Raw genomic sequence first — 26,150 nt, 5'->3', positions numbered from 1 at the left:
ATGAAGTGAATCACATTCCCTCCACTGCTAACAGAACAGTTTCTACACTCTGTTCCATTCTCTCAAGAGTTTACAGCCTACAAAGACAGCATGAACCTCTTTGTATAATTCATTACAGATGTAAAAATCAAATACTTTTGTCATAATAAAGCTAACCCAGAATCCCAATTACAGGAATGCAGAGGGGAAGTACCACTCATTACATTTCACTAAATAAATTTAAAAGTTTTTTGGATGCATCCTCAGCTCTTAGACAAGTTGATAAAACCCACGTTATTAAATTTTTTTATTACATATTTTGCTGTTGAGTTGTAATTCATGTTTCAAACTAATATGAATTAAGAATGATCCAGTCTGTACTATTTGATATTTCGGTATTTGGCAGATCCAATACTTATACATAACAGATCTATTAATGCATATTCATAGTGAGACCTCAGAAATATGTCAAAAAGGAGGATATGTAGTAAAGTTAGATTTTGTATACATATTCTCCTTCCAATTGTTAAAAACATTCAGGCACTGAACTGTTTAGATTAAACATTTAATTTTTTAAAATTAAAAAATAAAGCTCTAAACCAATATTTATAATATTGCTGTTGCAATAGGAATTTAGTTTCCTTTTTTTTTATTCTAGCCAACTACACCAATGTCTTAGCCACTATTTTTTCATCCATTTAAAGAAAAACCCTTATTCTAGGTATTCATTCCCTTAGCGAAATCCTACTACAGAAGACTACAGAAATCATTACAAGATTTTTTTTTTAAAACTTAGGCATTCAAAATAACTCCACTCATGGTAGGTCTACAAAGTACTTTATTTGAATTTTTCAAGGCAGGCAGATAGATTACAGTGAAAATTAGATTTTTCTTGACTAATTTGAGTAATACTGGAATCCAACACACCAAGAGAATGTACAAAACAGAATGTGGAAAGGAAAGCCTTCCACCAAGAAATTAATGTTTTTTAAGATTTAACTTAGTTAGAGCAATTATGATGAAACAACTTCATTACTTGCTAAGTTTAAACAACAGTTTTTATGTTTAAGAACTGTGAATGAGCTTCTCCCTTTCGGATGCTAGCTGAAGAAAACAGCAACTTTTATTTAGGCAACACTGTTAGAAACACACTAACTTTAAAATGTAATTTTTAAAATATATTTTACAGTGCAGCAAAAAGGGGAGATCATAAAACTGGATTCTAGAATTTAGGAGAAATAAATTGCAACTGCAAACAATCAGTCCTTTTAAAATATGGTGCAACTCTCTACTTGTATGATCACATATATCAACAAGACTTTTGTATCATAACCCATTGATTGGAAAAAGACTTGGTAATTTTTTTTTCTTTTTCTTTTTGAGTTCTGTTTCTCTCAGAGAAAAACACAAATAGTGTTTTAAAATTTAGAAATACGAGAAGGAGTGTTGAATAATCCCCTCTGAGACTAATACTATGTTTATATTAATAATTTTAAAAGTAGCAAATGTATGGATTTTTAAAAGTATATTGCTAATAGCTACTCAACAAATATGGTGGTTTAGGTGCAAATTTTAAAGAAGTTCAGAAGTACAATGAACTAAATATAAAACTGGATTATAGCAACAGTGTGTTAATGTGAGTTGTAACTGGCGTTTATCAGAAAATATTACGTGTTTTAAATATTTAAATTAAATTATTCTATCCAAGCCAGAGATAAATGTATGCTAAATAAAGTTTCACAATTGTTTTTGTTAAGTAAATCTACCACTGAGTGCAAATCAAATGTTCTGTTAGAATTGGTATTCTTCCTTGCAGTGTGACATAACAGATACTGTTTGAAACGAAAGTAAAAAATGACAATACATTTTGTTGGTAGTCTTTGTAGGGGCAAAATCAAAATTAAAAAAAAAAACCAAACCAACAACAATGACCCTAATGTTCATAATATGATCATAATTGCATAATTTACATGTAATCATTTATTTGCACTTTAATGCTAAGTCTCAAGCTCCAAAGGCAAGGTATATTATTTCTGCTGTGTGGTAGCTCACTGGAGAGGCACCCAGCACACTGGTTGTAATACAGGGGTTAACATGGGCACTGGGGGAATAAAGCTGTATGTTCCTTTTTTAGATCACACAAAAAGAAGAAAATACAACTAACACCAGAGAACAGAAGCCAGATCTTGAGTTAAATGGAAGTCTGGTATTATATTAAAGTCTCCTAACACATTAAAAAAAGCAAGAACATGAAAATGTATATCTGTTTGCACATGAAGCGGTTGTGGCAATTTCAATTTTTGTTGTATCAGAAATATGTGTCTTGGAACTCAGAAATGAGGTGCATTTTTCCTAAGATTAACTTAAGCACTTCTCTCTGGTGATAAAACAGCACAAAATTAAAGTTTTTATTACGACTGATAAACTGCTGCCAAATTTTTCACCTAAGACTTGAAATAACAATGCAAAAGCACTAGGTTTCCCACAGAAAAGCTTAAATTAAAATAACAGTACCTGTGAGTCTCTCTGCAAGACAAATCAAACCTGAAGCACAACGCATCTCTGTTTTCCACAGTCAGAACAAGCAACTGGGAACAAACTGAGTACAAATCATAGGCTTCTGCTCTGTTCATCTTGACAATTCAAAAGTGCATCTATATCCAGCTTTCTCCATCTGGCTATTATACCACATTATTTTAAGGGTACAGGTTAAGGGGGACAACCCACCTTCCAGGACGACAAAAAAGAGTTTGGAAGTTTGTCTCATCTCATTGCTCATACAGAAAATCCTTTATTATGTACCATAGGACAAAGGATTTGCAACTGTCTATTATTTGAGAAATATGCTATTGCAGTAATTTATTTCACTGTATGGGTCTTGAAGATGCACAGTGGTATCTCAAATCAGCTTCTAAAGAAAACTGCATGCCATTTTTGTGACATTGGGAATACTGATAAAACTTACACAAAAAGAAAATTTGGGGTTTTGATAGTTATGCATTATATATGGTGCTGACAAGATTGTTCAAGAGCTCTTTTCTGCTTCAGGGATTACTTTATATAAGGTTTTAACTCAACTTTTCCTTATTAATGATTTCCACAGACAGGTGACTAAAGTTTTGTATTCACTCCTGAACATTCCTAGAAGTTCTGAACCAAACTGAAAAAAGATGTCCTCTGATATGGTTTCATTCCCAAAATACATCAATACACAGCTATCTTTCCTCACATTAACAAGTCTCTTGGTTTCAATGTCAAGAGGATCCCCTATGGAAACAAAATTAGGTCTCAATATCTGCAAGAAACTATGTGAGCAACTACTCCAAACTAAAACAACAAGAATAAATATAAAACCAAACAAGCTGTAAAATGTCCTTACAAAAGCTCTACAATGTAATTTTTCATCCTAGCTGAAGGGAAATTTTCAGAGGTTTTGAAGCATGTGAAAAAACCCCAACTTCTCCCTGCATACTCCAACACAAACAGTAATGCCATTATAATGGAGGAAGAGGCAGCATGTTATAATAGATACTGTTGGTTTGTTAAACTACTTAAAACTCTGAAACTCATCTCTACTTCCAGAATAAGCTTTCAGTGATCCTCATAATTACCACGGTTTCTATGGAAATATTTGCTTAAGGATTCAGAAAAAATGAACATTTTAATGCCAAAAGCAAATAAAACCCCTTCACTAGCTGCTAGATTTTGTGAAAGGAGCTATCATTAATACATACAAGCAGGTACAGATTGCTTGCCACCTACTTACTCTTCGGCTAATTTAATTCTTACAGTCTACTGGAGTTAAAGTTGCAACTATGCACTGAAAAAGAATACTAAAAGCAAAAAAGAACCTCAAAATTTGGTGCTAAACATCAACAATCTGGCTGACTTACTTCAGTGAATTCAGGTTTCTGAATAACTAAAGAGAAAATGTTGTTGTGAAAAGAAAGAGATTAAAGTTTATAAGAAAGCAACATATATGTGTGTATATATTGACATATATATATATATAGTAGTTAGATACTACTATGTACTGTAATATATTACCACCATTTTATAGAAGAACAAACATATATATACACATAACACACACAACACCACTAAAGGAGGTAACAGAGGCCCTGATCCTTAAAAGATTATCTGTACATTTACCTACAAGCATAGACATGGTTGTCAGTGTGATCACTGCTTGCTCTCATTGCATCACTAAAAGAGTGAAAAAGAGAAAGAACCACACACAGAAGAGGAATGAGAGAACTTAATAGTATGAAATATTTAAAAGTCAGAAATTTATTCACCACCTATTCTATTCTGTCTATCCATAAATGCTGCTCTTATCTCCCCAAAAATGCACTTGCCTTCTGAGTTACTTTGCACAGGAGACACAGTGTTTTAAAACTAGATTCAAAAAAGCTAATATTAGAAAAGTTTTCGTGAGATCAAGCTTTAGACAGATTTGCCAATACAAGTGAGAAGCAGATGGTAAACATTCTTTTTTGTGAAAATACCCACACTATGCTTATATTTTATGATTTACATGACAAATGCTAAATATTGGAGAGAAAATGCAAGAAACTCCCAGTAGGACAGCCTGATCCCTTGATAATTAAAATATTTTATTTTAAAATAGAAAGCTTATGTATCCTAAGTATTTAAACATTAGACTTTAATAGTAGCTAGGGAAACTACTTTAACATTGTTAGTGGTATCTCACTTCTGAGAAAAGCATCCATAATCCAGTTATGAAAAATAAGTGCAAGTTACACTTATGTTTTTTTCTTGTGACAATTGGACTTGATTCAGTATAAATGCTATCTTATTCCTCCAGACTTCTACTTGTAACAGCTATGCCTTATCTATAACATTTTAATATAAAAACTATATAATTCCATTATGGTTTGTTGAAACTCATTTTTCTGCTTCAGCAAACACCCTCAGCAGAAGAAAAACCCTTAAAAAACCCCCATGTGTCTTCACAGACACTAAATGCATCATTAAATGTTGAAAACAGGCAATATGAAAAAGGAATTTTAGAAAAGAAAAAGGCTACATATCTAGAGAGCTCTTTTTCAATACTCAGAATCCTAGAGTTTTCAGCAAAAGACCACAGTTCATCTCAGCTCCTTGTGCCAAGCATTTCTTCTGAAAAGCTTTGTGCAATTTCTTTACAGCTAGAAATAGAGATTTTTTAAGTTACGCAAAATCCAGACCTACTAGGTAATGGAAATTCTACAATGCAACTATGAAGTTAACTGTCATCTTCTGCAGGTTACTCAACAGGCAACACTGTGAGATAAATTTATTCCCCACACTCTGCTAACCACACTCTTAGTAATAACTATTTAGGCACTTTGTTTCTTCGGAAAGTTCTTCAGTGATTTTACAAGGCACAGCTGTACAAAGCGCTGGATTTGAACACTTCTTTTCAAACATTTTTCAAAGTTTACTTCTTTAGGAGTCTATTTTTTGGAGTGGTGGTGTTTGGATTTGCCTTTTTCCCTCCCCTGTGTTCTGTTAGTGGAAGTCTACCATTTAAAACTTGAAATTATTTTCTGCACCTAGAGAGGAAACACTGGTCTGACTGCTTTTCTAAAGTGGAAGTAAAGCATTAGCCTTTTATCTTTCACTACTGAAAAGAATGTGGTTGTAAAGTAATTCTTAGTAAATATACACTTAGCATTACTGCAAGACCCTTAAAACATCTACTCCTGTTTCACAGGCTAATTTCATTGAATCTTTTCATCTTTGAACAAAAAATCTCACTTTTGTGTTTCAGAGTGCACAGCACTCTGGACTGTTACAAACTTGATAAGTAATAATTTACTTAAAACAAATTCCTAGCACTAAGGATATCAATAAAACCCAGAACTAGAGCGTAAAATTGAAGAGACAGTTACACAATTCTGTGTGTGCTTGCTGCTCTAGCTCACCACTCTGCATCTTCACATCAACCTAATTCATTTGACACACAGTCTCCCCACAGCTGAGAAAATCCCACTTCCTTACCAGCTCTTAGGAAAAGCTTAAATACAAAAACCGCTATGTTTAAGTAAAGTTAAGGTTGTGACACAAATCAACAAAAGGCAGGAAATTCAAAGATAATACTGACAATCCATGCTTAATTCGTGGTTGCCTAACAAAAGGGGGGAAACATCATGAGGAACTAATGTTTAGCTTTAACTTCACTCTGTCTGTGCTCTTGGGCATATAGGTGTTTATCTCAAAGATTATAGTAATTCAGTCTGTCCTAACAGTCTAGATGTGTTCTAGTGACTATTTAGCATTTAAAAATGTGTTGGATGTAAAGAAACTTTTAAACCAATTGTCAGTGTTCTAGCATGCAACACTCCAACAAGACATCGTTAATTAGAAATACATCTTGAGAAAATTATGGTAGACCTAAAAATGGATATAATAACATAATTTCTTTCAGAAGTAAACAAAACACATTTTTTTGTATACAAAAATACAAAATCATTCATTTTGGAATGTAACATTAAATAAAGAACGCTTTTTTGTCTCATCAGTTAACAGCTCTCAGTATGTATACATACTTCAATTTCTATTTGAATCCTAATCTCTCTGTATACTACAAAGAATATTTTTCTGGTCAGAAAAATGCCAGGGAAATTAATGCCACCAATGGATACATTATTAAAGTGTAGCAGTTTTTATTTAATCTTTTAGGCTTCCAAATAAAATGTAGTTATTTTAGTGAAGTTTAAAAATACTAATGACATTAAAAAGCATGTATAGCTTTGTATACTATCTATCCTATGCAGAAATTAGGAAAACAAAAGAAGGAAATTAATAAAATGGCAAAGATTGCACTTCACAGCCTTCTCTAGAGGACATGAAATTACCTCACACATACATCCCTTATTGAGTTAATTGAAGGATACCAATAACAGCTTTTGCTGTAATTGTTTTCTTTATTTACTGAAGTTACTATTGATAAATTATTGTATCAAATGGTTAAATTTTTTCCTGGAAATTAGCACTATTACATTTTTTTTTCCAGCTGAGTTACTAAGCAATTATGATCTTGTACCAAACATCAAAATTCTGCTAACTTTCGTAGCATAAAAAACCTGCCACTGAACAGTTTCAAAGAGGGCTTTCAAAATCCTGCATCTGTACAAACCTGGTGCCAAGATTTTAATTATCAAAGCAAGCACAACTCTGTGTTTCACCCTCAGGATTATCAAAAACAGAGCATGGTTGCACAGGACAATGTGCCCTCACCCAGTCACAGCCTCACAGAGCCTCAGACACTCCCTGATGGAGCCTGAAGAACTGCACAAGTGGTTAAGTCTTTGCACAACCAGGGGACACCACCTTAAAGGCTCCCTGAGAAGTCAGGTACATGCTCCCCAGCTGATTCCCTCTACTGAGGACATGAGGGCCTCAAAAGCCTCTGACAAAGTGCAGCTGCTCTTCTCCCTCTGAGAAGAGAGACAGATCCTTTGATAAAGGAGGTTCAAAAATGAACAGAGCTCACAACACTGTAAGGTGCTCACTTTTTAACTTACCAGCAATCAAAGCAAATGTGAGAAAATCTTTTACTCAATTGCCAGAAAATAAATGAGAAAAGGGTGATGCCTGGCTCAACCCTACAACACTCTTTTTACCTAATAAACATTCACTAAATATCACATATATAATCTAAGGCAAAATCTTGACTTCCTTAGAAACCATGAATTATGCTTATAAATTCTACTTTGTTACGGTTTGTTTTGCATTTTCAGCTCATATTAAAATCAGAATTTATTTGTCAGGTTGGCATGCTGAGACATGCTGAAGATTATCATGCTAATCAATTAGTCAATAATGTATCAAAAATCAGTCAGTATCTCAGCTGTTACACTGGATCCTTAATAGCAAAAATAGTTGAATTTTTAAGCAATTTTACAGCTTAGTAGCAATGGTATCAACAGAAAATATTCTCAAATTCCCAGTCACTGAGTACAATGATACTAAGTGACTGCAGATTACAACATGATAGTGACAGATGGGCCTAAGCATACAGAAGAGAAGCTGAGGTTGGAGACGGCTAATCACCCAAATGCAACAATTATTTTCTACTCATTCATTCTCTGAAACACACCTTCTGCCTTCCATGTGCCTATGGACACTTCCTTTTCTCTCTATTCTTTCATTAGCAAGGTTTTCTTTCTCCTAGGTTTCTTTGCTTCAGTTTTTCAGTTGTTTCCCTACTTTTGGGAAAAATCATGTTTTCCTCTGAGTAACTGTAGTGAATGAAGGGTGAAATCAGTTTGAGAAATTATTGATCCTCAAGACATGGATTCCATTATGCCCATGATAACTCTTTCCAGACGTGTTGTCAGAGTCAGAAGGGACAAGAGTAGGGCCTGCAGATCTGCAGTACAAAGACAGAAGAGACAGGTCTGCCTTCAGACCCTGTCCTGCTCCTCTCACCCTTCAGCAGGGACAAGAAGCACCTTCATTATTATCACCTTGTGCTCTACAGAAAATTTCCTTCCCTGAATTTCCACAAGACATTTCACATATTCAGAAATTCATCTCGGACAAGCAGTGAGAAAATCCATTTTCAAGTCTGACAATGCCTGTTCTGCCCATGGAAGTACAAACAACAGCAGACCAGAGGAAAGGGCAGTAAAGGCCTGTATTCCCTCTCCTCTGCCATGCTCAAAGCTCTGCAGCTGCAGCAGCTGCATGGTGGCCTCATCTTCCTATACTCCGTACATAAGGTGAGCAGAACTCTGCAGAACAACATACGCTTGAATGCACAATACAAACCCCAGTGAAGTGTAGAATTTGAAAAGGAAAATACAAGAATGAGTTTGTGACTACTGGAATGGTAATTTATCACTTCGACATAGTAATTCTTTATTAAAATCTAAGCAGTGTGAAGTTTAAAAAAAAAATCAGCAAGCCTAAAATGAACATCTCAAATAAACAGTTTGTAAATCCTACTGAAATTTAGGCATGTAAGTGGGGGATAGACATCTGAGAATCTGACCCTCTGGCAAAAATAAATGTCTTATTTAAGGTCAGTATCTTATTTGAAAAAGCAAAGCAGCCTTTCCAAACAAGCATTAGAAGATTTCCTATTATAAATAAAAAATCTGTCCTTCTATGTGGCCTATCAGAGAGGACATTTAATTCTAAGATGCTCCTCTATTTTACCATAACAGCATTTTTAACGGACCATCAACCTCATTCAAGTTTTTTTACAACAGGCGACCAATCTACATTTTTGCTTGCTTAGTTATGCTTTTACAGCATCTAGAAACACATATATATTTTTTGATTTTCTCTCAAATGTTCTCCTGGTCTCCAGGACTATTCAAAGGGGATGCTACCCAGTCTGCCCAGTAATTGCCAATTCTATAAGGATTATTTGCAGCAAATATATACACTGAATTTCATACTCCCAACCACAGATATTTTTAAGCAAGTCAAACACTTTTTATAAATTTCCTATTTTTATGGGTAAAGGTTTTGGAAATTTTTATCTCTGCATTTCCAACACTTTTGATAACAGTCCCTGTTAACTCCAGTTCAATCTTCACAAAAAATCAAGTTACAGGTATATTACATACCATAGTCTGTGATCTTACAGGATACTAAATACAGTTCTTTCAGGTTCCGTCCCTCTCTGGCAATCACCTCCACACATCTGGAAGACACAGGAAAATTACTGTTATTAGGCAGTAAATCACTTTTAAATATCAAGAGTACAATCCACAGATAAAATGTACTGTATCTCAGTTTCTTCATTTTGCAAATGGATCCATACATTTTACTGCAAATGAATATGGCTACATGTTTACACTACAGAAAAATATTATTTTAAATTGAATCCCTTTATATGGATATTCCCCTAAGTCTCTGAATATGAGTTTCTCAAAACGTATACAGGCAAGCACTTTGGAAAAATACACAAATGTGAATTCCCATTTCTTTATCACTTTGGCAAGTTTCTGTTGCAAATTTTAAGCTTTGACAGCTTTCTTTAAGGGAAGAACTATAAATGCACTATAATGAGGACAAAATATAATAAATTGTAATTTCAAATTCATGTTTGTATTTCTTCAGTGATTACTGCATGAGTCAGCATTCATCAGGTCATGAAATGCTACACGATCATGGTGTTCTAACACATTGCTGGAGAACTTGTATAGATGAGAAAACAGCTCATCCACTTGCCTTATCATAACTGTGAAGAATATGCAATGAAACATAGAGGTTTTTATGTTATTCTTGCTGTTTGATTTTTGTAAGAAAGAAAATGAATATGAATTAATTAATGAAATTAAATAGGAGCTTATGCTGTACCTGTAACCAAGCCTATATTACAATACTGTTTCCAAGTGCAGTGTGTATAACCTACCACTCAGTAAGCACAGAATTGTAAAATACATTTTCAATCCTATTAATGTAGATCAGTTGTTTGTTAGATCAGCTAGCATGACTATTGTGCTATTTACTACACAGATACATTTTTAAAAGTGTATTTTACTAGATGAATTGTAAGAATTTCTTCTGATCCAATATACTCGACTTTAATTTTCAGGTCAATTACCCAATCACTTACTCTGACACTTAAATCAACCCTTGAACAGTACAAAAAATTAATTTACTTGCCAGTTTCTAAGAAAATAAGTATTGCTGAATTTGTCATACTTTTGAAAGATACACCTAAATCCTCAGGGACCTTTTTCTTTCATTTACCATTTACCACCAATAGATTATCTCCTAATCTGATTTAACTGTTCATGCTGGCAATTTTAGACTTTAAAAGCAACCACCTAATTCTTACAGGTTACAATAAGGCAATAACTAAACAAACAGCCCTTATACCCATTTGTCCTCTCCCTGATTCCTTCTTCTAAAAAGTACAATGAAAATGAAATACTACACATAAACATCACATCTCTGACAGAGTACCTTAGTAACGGTTTCTTTAACACTACTATAAACATTCAACCCTGAAAAATTGTGAGAGACTAATATTTGGAAATTTTTTGCAATTCTTATCATTAGGTAAAGTTTATCTTCCATCATGTATACACAAAGAAAAGAAATATTCACACCAGGACTATGCTTTTTTGGTACAAGATAACCTCAGAGCAACATATTTTCCTAAAATATGGTAAGATTTAGAACACTAAACACATTCTTTATACATGAAAAATTTCTTCTGTTCCTGTCAGACACAATTTTGAAGAACATACTAATCTTTGTTACCCGGCTTATTAAAATAACTGAACCATGAGAAAATATTTTTATTATTAATTCGAGAAAAATACTTCATAATAATAATATTTTATTGCTATTACTAGTAATATGAATAAAAGGAAAATCATTATCATGTATTTCATTAGTGCTATTTTCATTAGACATTTCAGCAAACAAGACACAATCAAAAATCAATGGACACTGAGGTTAAAAGCTTTTATAATCAAATATATCATTTAGTAAAGCGATCATATTATGAAACCTTCTTACCCTTGGATAAAATTTCTGAACCTAAAAATATTTTGTAAACTATATGAAATGAATCTAAGGGTTTTCAAATTATTTTTGCTAATTAGTTGTCACTAAGAGACAACTAATATAACAAAAATGAAGTATGGCAATCAGTGGCTAAAAATACCACCACAAGGCAGTCAAAATTATATAAAGACTAACTAATGTTCTCTACAACTTCAATTGCACACCTTTTCAATCAGTCAGAGTCAAAGTTATATTATCTGTACAAATGCAGAAGCACTTGACTGTGTGGCCCTTAGAAAAGTATCCTTTAATACTTCTAGATAGTGTCAGCTCTAAGGGTTAAAGCTTTTTAAAGTGGCTTGAGTGATTCCAGTCCTGTTCTCAGTGACATCTTGGAGTCTAAATTAAATAGTCTTCACTTTTTTCCTCCTAGGAAACGAAAATCTTCACAGTCTTCAGCTATATCAATTGAAGAGGCAAATACCCCACCAAAATATAAAAAGAAAAAAGGCTAAAAAAATGGTGCTTTGAATACTGTATTTCTTCATATTTTTTGACAATATGAAAACTGTCTAATATCTAGAAGAATGAGGTAATGGCACATCTAGTTTGGAGAAAAAATTATATATAGCTAAAATATTTAATTGAATTTATGTGCTTTTGTGTGCTTTCTATACCTTGCATAAGTCAATCTAATTCCAGTTTTAATTTCTATTACTCTTTCTATAGATCATACTCATGTACATCAACCTTCAGAGACAGGAGAAACACTTAATATTGCCTTATTTGCCTCTGCTCTACAGACAGTCACACAATACATAATTGCTTGTGAAAACTGACTTCTTTACAACATAAGGAAAAATAAGAGTAGTTGTGTATTTATTGCTTTTACCTTTTAATCTTTGTTAAACATGACAGCAAAGAAAAAGGTTAACAGAAAAAAATCAAATTAACCTTTTCTAGAAAGCAAGGATCATCTTAATTCTGTTGCAATAATCCATCAAAATGATGTCAGATTATTGTCATATCTATCTTTGAAAGTATTTATATTTATGATGTTGCTGAATTAGACAACAAAGAAGCCTACCCTAAAAAAAAAAAAGAAAGAAACATAACAAACCAGAATTATACTGGTAAAAAAAATGAAGAAAAGTTATTATTTAAAGCTGTGGCAAATTTCAGAAGTGAGCACACCAGAAAACTGAGCCCCATAAAACTATTCCCTCTCTGTCAGGGACTTAACATGGACATGGTGGCAACAGCTGTGTGTCAACACTGAGAGAATTTCTTAAATCTCTTCACCCAACATTGCTGAGCAGGCCTTTATCAACTGTACTTAACAAATTAAAATATAAACACTTGTCCAGAAAGAAAAGAGATTTTTACACTCAAAATAACTTATTACCTAAAATGAGCCAAGGAACAAAGAAATAAAACTATAGAGCTTTGCTAATACCCATGTCTGGATCAGAGCTAGCCAATGTCAAAATCTTTTCACTTACTACTTTGCAAATGAGTATCATTTAGAACTATGTGACACATTAAAATATCAAAACAGAGAACATGAAAAATTTTAGGAAGACACTGTTCATTTATTAAACCTGAAAATATTATCCAATAAATGCTTACAGCAAGTTTTCCCTAGATCCACTCAATAGTTTATGAACACTGTTCTCTGACAGACTGTTGGGCAATTCAGTTTTATTGCATTTGATTTCGAAAGTAAGAAATTAACATAACATACTGTGAAATTTACAGTGCTATCAGGAGCAAGAAAAAGGCGAAAAGCGCAAACTGGTTTGACATAAACCAGTCAATCAAACAATAATATGAAATAAAGAATATAACTAAAAATGTACCCACATACTGTCAATTCAAAGTAGAGTTACAAGACCACAGAAGTCTGCAAGATAACTGGAAATGTAAGATAACTGAGCACTATGATGTTGAACATATCCACACTGAAAACACCTCAAAATTCATGACATTCAGAGACTAATAAGCCTAAGACTGCCTCTTACGGTTTCAGTTTTTTAAGATGTCTTTCTACTTTGAAAACTAAAAAAAAAAATCAAGGTAAAAACAACATAACTTCAATGTTGCTCAACTTTTAAGAATTGCTATCAGGAGAAAACTCTCCATCTGGGTTACAGAAACTACAGAATTTTATCCGCTAACATGTACTTGTGTATACTGCTCTTGCCACCTGGTCTGCAGACATGAAAAATTACTTAGGTCTAAAAAGAGTTACTGGGATAAAGCTTCTCTGCCAACACGTCTCTTTGAAAGTCATAAAACTGCATGACTGAAACACAGATATGTCTACCAGCAATTTCAGATTTAAGCCCATATTCTTGATAACTTCACACATATAAATACATGCAATGATTTCTGAGAGTCAAGATTTATGACTTCCCAAAACTTAAGAGCTTAAAAATAATAAAAAAACTCTAACAGACTAGAAAAATAAGCAATCTGAAACCCTGTAATTTTTCTTCTCTTACCTACACTCTTTGCCCTGAGTGAAAGTTTAAGGTTAATGAAGTAAACTGCAAGATTCTACCTGTAAGATAACACAGATCCTTAAGTTACGAAAAATTATTGTATTAATATATATGTGTATGTATGTGTGTGTGCATATGTATTTTATATATACGTGTGTGTGTTTGTATAGAAAAACAGAGCTTTTATATTTCTGATCTAAATCTGAAAACATTGGAAAATTGTATTTGTGGCAACTGAAAGGAGCTAATGAGAAAATATGAGCACAGTGTATGTAGAGTAAGTAGTCCAGGGAGACCTTGTTACAGTCTGAGACTCTTCAGCCCTGAGCGGAGCTAATTGGAGTTGCCAATTACTGGTTATGAGTCTACATTTTGAGGGAGTGAGTGAGCTTCACCCACAAAAGAAGTATAAAACCCCCAAAACATTAGCATACCACCTTGGAAAGGTTCAAAATTAATATCAGACTACTTGCAAGTCTTCTCTGGTATTTGACTGTGTTTGTCTCTAAGCAGTCAAGTGAATACCTTGCTATTCCTCAAATCATAACCAACAGCACTACTGGGAAGCAAGAGGGAGCTAGGAAAGAACAAGAACACTAAAACATGCCATGGAAACCATAAACCTCTCATGAAGAAATATATTATGCTCCCAAAAAATTAGCATTTCAAGCATTAAATTCAGGCAGAAAAAATTAGCTGCACATGAAATAACACTCAAAGCCATTGGTTTTGATGACTTAGGTATTCCAATGGAAGGCAGTAATGCAATATAATAACCAAATCTCTCCTGTAACAAAACCAAATCTCTGACCACAGAAGCACATATAGTCTTAAGACACTGATGTAATCTGAGGCCCACTGCACTAGGAAAGAATAATTTAAAGGCTAAACCAGTGAAAATACTAACATTTTACTGACTGATCTATAAACCCTTGTAAAACGTTGTAACAATAAATGATGAAGTTAATACCCTAATGGGCACACATTCTTGGTTCAGGATTCTCTTTCATTGATCAAAATTTCATTTGCATTATGAACAATAGATCTCTTCCAATGTATGTTTTCTAATAATTTATACTAATAAGAAGTATGATTTTTACTTGTTTTTCAGTTACCTTTGTACACAGTTGTAACTGCCATTTTTGAATCATATTTAAAATAAATGTTTTAAAATGATTTTTCATTTTAAGACCAAGAACTGTATCTAAAAGAAACAATATTAACTACAGAGACAGCAAAACAGGATAAGACTTGTTATCAAAAGCACAAGAATTTGAAATGCACTTTTTGTCTGGAACCAATATGCAAAGTGTCACTAGTTATACAATTAAACAGCAATTATCTTAGAGAGGTCATTAAGTTGTGATTAGCAGGGAGGCATTCTTTAGAAAAATCAATGTAATTTAAAATGAGGTTTGCTGAACAGATTTGCCACTTACAGTACAGGAAAACAGACAAGATTTTTTTTCATGCTGGAGCTGATAAAAAACCAAGGTGAGGGCAGCCAAGTCCCACAGCGTCTGCTTGTGCTCTGAGCTAGCCAGGTGTGTGCAAGCTCCAATCAGAGAGCTACACACACAGATAAATGAATCAGATTTTTGTTTAAACTATTATGCCCTGTCTTTCAGCAATAAATATCTATTTTCAAATATTTATTAGTAGTCTTATCTAAAATTTAATGCCTCCTGTTACCCCAAATGAACATAAATCCAGCAAGCAATTAAACCAAGAAAGGAGAAATTTAGAGAATTGTGTAATTTCACTATCTGACTTTTAAATGTAGTAGTATTCCAGGTGGCCTGCAGTTCTTTTCTGGCTTGTAGGAACTAGATACCATAACGGATTTAACAGAAATAAACTACTAGGGGAAAAAAAAATCTTACCTGGAAGCCCTCATAAGTCTGATTTGCCACAGATAATCATGCTTAAATCTTGAAAAAAATTAAATGACATCCCTTACTTTTTTAAGAACTCTAAAATATTTTGGAATTCAGACTTAAATGAAAAGGCCTATCTGATACAGCACTTCAAATATAGCTTCCTACACTTATTGTGGCAACCTGTCTACTGTCATAAGGAAAACCAAGGAAGTGTTCACTACCAGCAAGCCCATGCATAATCCTTAATAAACATTGTTTTCTATTATAAAAGAAGGAATATATTGTTTCTTGAACTGTTTCAGATGAGCTTTTCCACTAAAATACTGGCAAAATATTTGCATTCCTTATAAGATGCTGTTGAATTACTCTACTACAGTGGTCAATATTTCAGAGTCCTAGTGGCCATCAGTGAGAAGTGATGTCTTTCAGGGGCCCACATTGGGATAAGTTTTATTTTATATCTTCATTAATGACACAGATGAAGGGATCAAGTGCTCCCTTTACAAATCTGCAGGTGACACCAAGCTGAGTGGTGCAGCTGACGCTCCTGAGGGACAGATGCCATCCAGAGGGACCTGGACAAGCTCGAGCAGTGGCCCATGGGAATCCCACGAGGTTTAACAAGGCCAAGCTCAGGTGCTGCCCCTGGGTCAGGGCAATCCCTGGTGCCAGCCCAGGCTGGGCATGAACAGATCGAGAGCAGCCCTGCCCAGAAGGGCCTGGGGGTGCTGTGGGTGAGAGCTGGACATGAGCCAGCCATGGGCAGTGCCAGCCCCGAGAGCCAAGCGTGTCCTGGGCTGCACCCAGAGCCCCTGGGCAGCAGGGCAGGGAGGGGATTCTGCCCCTCTGCCCCGCTCTGCTGAGGCCCCACCTGCAGAGCTGCCTCCAGCCCCGGGGTCCCGGCACAGGAAGGACATGGAGCTGCTGGAGAGAGGCCAGAGGAGGCACCAAGGTGATCAGGGGGATGGAGCACCTCTGCTGTGAGGGAAGGCTCAAAGAGTTGTGATTGCTCAGCCTGGAGAAAAGAAGGATTTAGAGTGACCTAACTGCAGCTTTCCAGTAGTTGAAGGAGCCTCCTAAGAAAGATGGAAAGGGACTATTTACAAGGGCGTACAGAGATAGTTAAGACAAGGGGGCATGGCTTTGAAATGACAGAAAGTAGGTTTAATTTAGATATTAGGAAGAAAATCTTTGCTATGAGAATGGTGAGGCACTGGAAGAGGTTGGCCAGAGAACCTGTGATGCCCCATCCCCAGAAGTATTCAGGGCCAAATCAGATGGAGCTCTGAGAAAACTGATCTAGTGAAAAGTATTTCTGTTCATGACAGGGACGTTGGAGTGAAACAATCTTTAAGGTCACTTCTAACCCAAGCCATTCTAAGATTTTATGATTAGTGTACTGATGTAGAAGAGTTGCATACATAGATATTACTTCCTTACACAATGAATGCCATGGTGGCTTTTCCCAAGACAACTGTAAAGGAAACTGTCATAATGTTACCTGTTAAATACAAAAATGTGCATATTTAGAAAATAAAGAGTGCATAGTAGCTATAGACAAGATGGGTGGTTTGCAGATTGTAGGCTCTATTTCTACACAAATAAGCAAATCCTTGTGAGTTCAAACAAGAACCTTGAGGTTCTACTGCCACAGCAGTGTACAAAGAGGGTGGGGTGATGTTCAGACTCTGAATGTGTGTTATGGCTGAATCTCTAGTTGATATCATTTAGTAATGATGCTGCACACAGAATCAAGCTCAGAGACAGACCACCACATATGCTGCAAATTCAGAAGTGCAAAGGAGAAGAGACAGTCCAAAGAAGAAAACCTTGAAGTATTGCTATAATTCTCCCTCCCAGTACAAACCACAGAAGGGGATACACTAGCTCAGTTGCACCATTTAATGCATGGGGAGATTGGGCTTTGAACAGCAGTGGATTTTTTTCTTCCTCAGGTTTTAGAGATTACATTTACCTGCTTCAGGCCTCAAGATGTTTCCTGGAGTTACAGTGGCCTCAGTTTTGAGAGATTTTCCTTTTTTGTAAGTAGTCTTGTGCTATTCCATTAAGACTTAGTATAGAGTAAGAGTAAAAATAGCCCTTTTTTTTTCAACAAAAGCTTCCAAGTTTATTATAGCAAAAGTAAGAAATGGCAACTGTACTGCCATGCTCTAACTTCCCATAAATGTTCTTTGAAGTGTGCTTTTAGAATGCTTGGAAAAACTTTAAAATAGTTCCATAAAAATGAAAAAAACTTCACCTGATATTTTGAAAATAAAATATTGTGTTTATACAGCTCTGTACTTCTTGATCTCGACCAGGAGTACACACATATGAGAGAGTATTTCACCACATTCACTGCTTTATTTTTATACCACAGGGGCTGACATATGCTTCACTGAGCTTTGCACATAGGCAGCTGATCTTATCTATTGAGATTTACCCTTTCAAACCCCTTTGCATCTCTGATTTTTTTTCTAATTAAAAAAAGAACACCCTAACCTCTACCAGGTATTCATTAATGTACAGCTTTAAAGACCACCTTTTCTTGAAATGACACTGCAGATAATGGTCAATGGGTCATGGGGACTGAGAATAGATTTCATCAAGGGTCTCTTCTGCTAACTTTAAAAAAACAGCAAAACCTCTGCCTCAGTTTCTCCTTTCCAAAATGGAAACATATTCCATAAATCTAGTTTTTAATGAGTTGTAAACAGATGATTTAAATATTGCAAAGGTTCAGTTCTGTGTAAACATCAAGCCCCTATAAAAGTTTGATAAATATTCTCCATCCTATTAATGGGAACAGCAGTATTCCTGAGAGCTATGATCTAAATTTATAAGAGATGAACAAGGTAATTTACATAGGTAATTTCTTCCATTAGACAGTAGAAGAAGTGAAGTCTTTCACAGGAAATGTGGAAGCTCTCTGCAGAATAGTTTTATCATCACATCTGATATTTCTCCTCTACTGCAGAAGGACATTCAAATTTGTAGTAAATTTTTGCTTATACAAAGCAATGACAGAGAAGAAGAAGAGCCAAGATAATCAAAGAGGAAAAAAATAAAAATCAGTACTCATCATAATTCATGTTTCTTTGGAATTGATTTGGGGTCCATTATCTTTATACTTTAAGAATTACAGCAAGTTGGTAGATCTGTTACATTCATTTACTTCTGCTGAAGTTAGCAAAAACTTGATGAAAGAAAAAATCAAGTTCAATGCATTTTTTGACAAATGCTATAAAGAAGGGAGATTACAGAATGAGGGCAATAACTGAGTTCTGCAGTTCTCCAGTCTCACCCAAAGGGCACCATCACAGCGAAGCTTGTATGAGAAATTTGGAATACTTAATGCATAATACCTTTCTGGAAATATTTTAGTGTAAAAATTTAAGCATAGGGAAAAATATCTAGGCCTGCTAAAATTTTAAAACTCTTGATCTATCATGAACTACTGTCTAAATCTTGGTAAGAATGCCAAGGTTCTTGGAACTTCGGTTTAAATTGGAAAGAATGCACTGAGATAGCAATGTCTTTAAAAACAAACAAACAAATAAACAAATGCAAGACAAAAAAACCAACCAGTTTAACGGCAAATTCCAGAAGCTCTTCACGAAATGATAATGAATTTCTTTCCATGTGGCTGTCTGGCTAGCACTTCTATTACTGGTACACTGCTTGGATAAAGCAACAAAAAGCAAGCTTGATGATGTTCTATTTGATTTGCATGAAGAAAAATTGCCTCCTTTTAACTCAGAGAATATACTAGCAAATATATTTATTGGAAGCTGGAAGAGCATTATGTCTTTCTATGCATCATAATCTTAATAGATTGCCAATTACCATCTCTAAATGCAGATATTAATACCACCTAATAATGTACAAACTTCACCTAATGCTGTTCAATTCTTAAGAAGGTAACGTTTCATGCAATCTTACTGGAAAATAATCTGTCTAGAAGGAATATTAGGAATATTTTGTCCCTTCAAACTGAAGGGACAAAACATGGCAGTTTTCAATAGGGAAATTTTGTAACTGAGCAATTATAAACACATTCAGAAATAAGTGAAGAAACATTTTTCATTCCCTCCTATCTTAGGGCCCCCTGAGTTTTGTTGATATGGTTCTGATTCTGTTAGGAATTCAGATGATTAGTAATTATTCATTTACTGTATCATAGCATAGCTTTTAGTTTTGTAAAAGAAACATGATTTGGTTACCTGCCTGCACTTACATCTCAGTGTTGTCTCACTAGCTACCCCAAATATTATCAAATTGTTCAGAAGTAACAAATTGCCACCCAAAACAAAAGAAAAAACCTCAACTTAAAAATAAGCAGAATTATTTTGACTGAAATTGTATGAATTTGATATTTTTTTCTTCCTAATTTTTCAGAAGCATTAAAGAAACCCAATGGTACAACATCATTCTCTAGCTGAGTGCTCAGTTCACTGATGTGAATATCTTAAAGCTTGACAGCCCAAGTTTAGGTGTCTTCCCAGCAAGCCTCAACTAACTTTGCACTGACACAGAACAGAAACAGTCATGTGATTCTGTCATGGCACTTTAGCTATGACAGTGACTATTATGTTCTGCTGCAGGACAACCACAAACAGCATCAAATGATTTCTTAAACTGATCCAGCCATATCCACAAAAGTGTAATTGCCTAAACTATGAGAAATTGTGCAGTTAATTAAAATCTACATATTAAAAAAACCTAAGAAAATTCCTGTGTGGTGCATTTTTGCCCCTCTGAAGAGTTCAAGCAAGAATTCCATGATGCATTCATAATTCATTATACATAACTATAATTTCAGAGATTTTTCTAGCAAACCAATATTAAAAAAAAAAATATAAAATTCTATGAAATCACCTAACTGCAGATCTACTTTTCCCTGCTTTCCCATAGTAATATTATATTGCATTGAAGTACTAAATTTTGCTGATAGTTAAAGCTTTCCAAAGAAAAAAACCCAGGGTTTTCCTATTAATCTTAGCTCTAAAATTTGGCAGTCACTTAAACCAGGTCAAGCAGAGCTGGAATTGTCAGTCCCTCTGTGGAAGAAGTCATTTGTGTATAAAAGTAACACAGGCACATTTCCCCACTCACCAGGGGAAGTCAGGAAAAGCAAAGTAACCAGTGTGCGTGCTTGATAGAAACAGTGGGGGGGAAGAAAATGTTACATATATTCCCTATGTGCAACACTGAGGAATCACAGAAGGAACAATGTACAAACTAAGTTTGCTTTGACCTTTTTTAGACAGGCAAGCAACGCAGAGAGCAGAGCATGCTGGTGGTCAGCTGGAGCAAGTATGTCCACGGTCCAACACAATGCTTCACATCTTTAAGAATTCAAACCAGATACCATTTGCCAAGTTGTTCTGACATCCACTGTGTTCACAATTTCTCTCACTACCACCACATTTACTGGGGTGGCAGCAAATTAGAAAAAAAAAAAGAAGGAATCTTTCAAGCCCATTCAGGATTTTAGTAACAAAATCTGTATTTAAAGACACTTTGTTTTCTTTACCATCCACTGTATGCTAAGATATTCACAGACTGCACTGATAACAATGATTTTAAAAGATTATGTTCTCACTCTCTTAAATTCTGATTAAATTACTAGTTTTCAAGTTTCACATGGAAGCTTCTAGTATTTCCTAAATTATTGGCAGAACAGATAAAGGAGTGGGTAACTCATTGCTAGACACAGTCTTGTAACATTTTAATTCAAATTTTTATCTTGATAAAAACGTTCTTTATAATCTTACTAACTTGTCTGTACCTATGATAGGCACGATCAATTTGAGTTTGCATTTGTCTTTGGTTCCCAACATCCACAGAAGGACTGAAAGCTTGTTTTCTAATTACAAGATTGGAATTTTATTAGGAGGCAAATAGTCAGCCAAAGTGATTCACAAAGCACAAGTAATGCATTCATATTGGATTAAAAGCTAAGTTTCCACCTGTTGCTCCAATTTCATTTTTTGTCTAGTACTTTCAGCAGAAGTACATAGGATGACTGGTTGAGAAAGAATGACTTCCCCCATGGGAAAAAAAAAAGAAGTAACATTTGTCCACAAATCATAAATGCAAAGTTTTTTGCTATGGCAAGTAGTTTGAAATCTTTAACTCCATGTACAGAATCTGAAGGTAATGGAATCAAACAAAACTAGGCTTCAAAGTAGCTCATTGACAGAATTAATTACCTCCAATACTGGTTACTTCAAAATGTTGACTAAATCTTTATTTCTTGCACCAGCTAGCATCCTAATGTGCTTATGGAGATGTGTTTTAGCTAACATTTGTCTTGGACATAGCAGGAAACATATAAGTGGTGATATGGCAGGCTAAATCTTTTGTTTGAGGCCATGAAAGAAATGAATTAACATTATTTACCTGCTTGAAGATATGTATTCATTTCCTCTAAAACAAATAACTACCAAATTGTGCCCCAAAAAGCAGAATGAGACCTTTCATATTCCCATTCTAGCGAGTTGTTACACAATTGCATGAGGTTTTCATTACGGCACTTCATTAGTAAGTGGAATCCTAATGCCTTTTCTGATTTTAGCAACTTCAGGTTTAATCCTGGATTTAGAAGAGCTCACTTACTATTTCCTCCTGCTATCTGGATGAATTATTCATGTGACTAAGCTGCTTGGTATCTTTACTGCTTTTTTTTTTTTAGAAAATTATGACAGTAGTTCAGCTTATTTCTGTCATAGTAAGACCAAGGGACGTATCAGTAAGCAGAGCTCATACACCTCAAATTCTTCTCCATTGGCTTTAATGTGATTCCCATTTCCTGTTTGACTGGTTCGTGTGGCTCTAGTTGAATTATTCACTGCACCCTAGACACCTCAAGACATGTTTCATCATGATGAAACAAAGTCTGAGCATTTTCAAATTAAATCCATCCCCACTAATCTACTGAATAAAATTTACCTTCTCTGTGATGAAGTCTGGGACAGTAATGAGACTAAATCAGTGTAAAATAATGTTTCTATACTAGGTGGAAGAGTAACTGGAAGTAGCAGATCATAGAAAACCAACATGACATCCTTTCCTGTGACTACATCAGTCAATTAACACCTGTCACCAGTCTACAGTTCCTCAGTTCAGCAGGGGCCCAGTGTGGTCAGACAAGACGTAGACCATCATAGGTAAAAAAACAGAGAACACATTTGTATCCAAACCTTTAGTTTGATTTCAGCCACCATCAAATTAATTTTTTAGCTACACATTGTAAAGAAGTTTTCAAAGTATTTGTTTCCTACAAAAAAATTGCTTATATATCTGAATCTCAAAACCCAAGACTTTCTGAACCTTCCAAAATTGCAAGTGGTGCAAAATGTGACTGTTTCCTAATGAAATTTTCCTGTTATAATTTTCTTAGCTTACAGTTACATTTTGCATTGTAAATTATGAATCTTGGCTAAAAAAAGACTAATTTCCACTGCATAATACAGTTACAAGCCCACTGTCTCAGAAAGGTACAAGAAGGAAAAGATTTTTTAATTGAGTATTTACATTTCATTTGAATGACCTCTAGATGAGGGTTAACAACTTTTCTTAAAGATTTAGGTATTTCTGATAACATCACAGAGTCAGGTATGATCACTGCAGTGCCAAAACTTCTGAACTGTAGACTACTGAGCAAATAATAAGCGCACACAAATTTATACTAAAATTATATTATTATGTCACAGTTTGCTCTCTTTATCATATTTTTTAATGCTAGGTTTTTCAGATAAAGGTTAATCTATGTACTGTATATATTTCAAAGTAGAAATATTAGAACTTCAGAAATGTATTTAAAAGTATTTTAATGCATTAATATTTCTAAATAGTAACACAGATAAAAACATACTCAATATTCAGTATCTATGTATATTTCTACTTATGTTCATGTAGGTTTTTCCCATTTTTTGATATAAGAATATAAAATCAGTATGCAGATATTTATAGAGAAAAAATCTTATGAGTTATAATTCCACCCCTTACTATCACCTGCAAACAAAGTACTGCCACCTTGTGTACATAAATTGGGCATTTTAAACCAGTCCATAAAAGGATGCTATTTTTCTCTTAGGAAGCACTCCCACAACTGTGAATACAGTATTTTGTTTCATGCCAGGGATCGACACGGTTGCAGTCACACTCTGACTACATACATCACAAAGAGGTGCAAGTAACATAAAAAGTTGATAAGAAATTTTTTTTAGACTACTCCTCAATATTCATCAGAAGTAATAAATTTCAAACATACACACCTTTCAGACACCATGACTTGGGCATTCTATGGGATATTACAATGATTAGTAGCAGTGTGAATTTTCTATACACAGCTCAGCTTGATTTCAAGATCAGATAATTAGCTATTATTAATTACTTGACAGGGTTTAAAAAGCAGTAGCCCCTCTATTAAAGTGAATTTTAATTAATTTTATTTAACAATATATAAACAAAAGTTGCTAATTGATAAATTACAAGGGCAGGATTTCAGTGAAATGGATGCAACACAAAAGGCATCTTAAAATAATCCATAAAACTTTGTTACAGTAATATAATGAGTAATAATCCACAATCTTCAACATGATTGAAGAAACTGAGATCATGCTAAGCACTTGCAAGTAAGACAGAGCTAACTGAAACACATGTAACCCTTCAGTTGAATCCAGATTTCAAAACCTTTCTGTCCGTTAAGAAGTCTGTTAGTGTGGGACTCAAGAAACAGCCATAATTCTTGGCTACCAGTTGGCATCAGCTGTAATAATTACCACCAACTCCCAACAGATTATTCCGAACCATTCTCATTCTCTTTTAGTGTAAGAAATTATGAAAACACTGTCTATCCCTGCAAAAAATACAACAGTGATCACAGTAATCTCAGATCTTGGTTTCTCGTGTGCCTCTCTTGTGCCTCTCAACTGGAGACAAAAAAATTTTTCCCTTTTCCCCTTAGCCAGTTTCTTTTTACCAGTGGTAACCTGGTGATTTCTAAAATGTCTCTACTTTTCAGCATGGCTTGTCTTTGTGAGAAATGCTTGGACAAAGCCGGATAACTTTGCCTTCACTGCCACCCTCTGGGCTCCTTACTTCAAAAGTAAGACTCTGAGTCATGGCATAGAGATTTCAGGATGGTTTGACAAGCACTATCTTGCACATATTTATTAAATATTGTACTGCCTACTTACACAGCACTTTTTTCCTCCAAAAAGACCTCTGTCAAATGGCTTTACAGGTCTGTTGACTACATTGCAGCACAGATTTAAAACCAAGAGCAGTCAGAATAATTTTAAACCTTGAAATAAAGATAAGCCTATACTACTACAAAACAATTATATAATCTAAATGTTCACAACTGATTTATGACTGCAGATGAAAACATGTCCTGTCACTAAGAGCTTACCTTTCACATTCTTATTTCATTTACATGTATCAAAACCTCACTGAAAACAGAACATCCACAGGATTATTTTATTTTTATAATAAACATTTTTATTTTACCCCGTTACAAAATTTCATCACCATAGGTTCCCATACTAAATATATGCTTATGATACTGTTTGTGAAAATAACTGAGAAGCTCAATGTTTTTTGATTGGTTGGTTTTGGGTTTGGGGTGGTTTTTGCATAAAAACAAAGAGGCAGGGTTTAACAGGAGCCTTGGGCGGCAGCACAGAAAGAGCTCTTGAGATGGAATTCAGTGTCTGCATCCATTTCCTCTGGTTGTCTCAGATAATCACCGTGTGCTGTAGCATATCCCCTGAGAACAAGGAAGGCAATTAAATCCCTACAAAGGTGGCTGTAGACTGAGATGGTTTGGAAGGGTTGGCAGGTAGGAGCTCCAGCTAACTGAAGAGCTGGAATAGGAACTTATTAATTCTTTTTTTTAACCATAATCTTCTTTCCCCTCCAGGGTCCACTGTGCCAACTTACACACGAAATAATTTTCATTTGTACTCATCCAGACTAATTTTGCTTAACATGTGGAAAGTTTGAAGATTACTAAGGGTGAAAATAGTGATTTTTGTCAAACACAGTGGAAAAAGATTTTCAGATTATTTTCACACAGTGGGAGTTTTTGATTTCTTATACAATTTGGAAAACATCGTTAACCAGGTAGATTTATTAGAACGAGCCATAAAATAGGAATTTATATCTGCAACTAACAACAAAAAGAAAAGCTAGGCATATGGGCAATATGTAAAGAATTAAAATTTTTATCAAGAAATTCTCCAAGTATTGAAGTAATGGAGAAAAAAACAATGCATTGCAAACATCCAAGAAC

The 26,150-nt window shown here is 34.7% G+C and overlaps 1 protein-coding gene across 1 annotated transcript in view; it reads right to left on the bottom strand.

The window, feature by feature from the left end:
* FBXL17 (F-box and leucine rich repeat protein 17) overlaps positions 1-26,150 on the bottom strand; it is a 272,487-nt gene that overhangs the window by 84,198 nt on the left and 162,139 nt on the right. The window contains exon 7 of the mRNA XM_054286349.1: positions 9,567-9,643. Within this exon, the coding sequence (XP_054142324.1) occupies positions 9,567-9,643 (77 nt within the window). The remainder of the gene's footprint in view (positions 1-9,566; positions 9,644-26,150) is intronic.

Source organism: Melozone crissalis, unplaced genomic scaffold (genome assembly GCF_028551555.1).
Source record: "Melozone crissalis strain CALT ecotype California unplaced genomic scaffold, PUWL_Pcris_2 ptg000005l_1, whole genome shotgun sequence".
Classification (NCBI taxonomy): Eukaryota; Metazoa; Chordata; class Aves; order Passeriformes; family Passerellidae; genus Melozone; species Melozone crissalis.
This window is presented reverse-complemented; position numbering and strand designations above follow the sequence as displayed.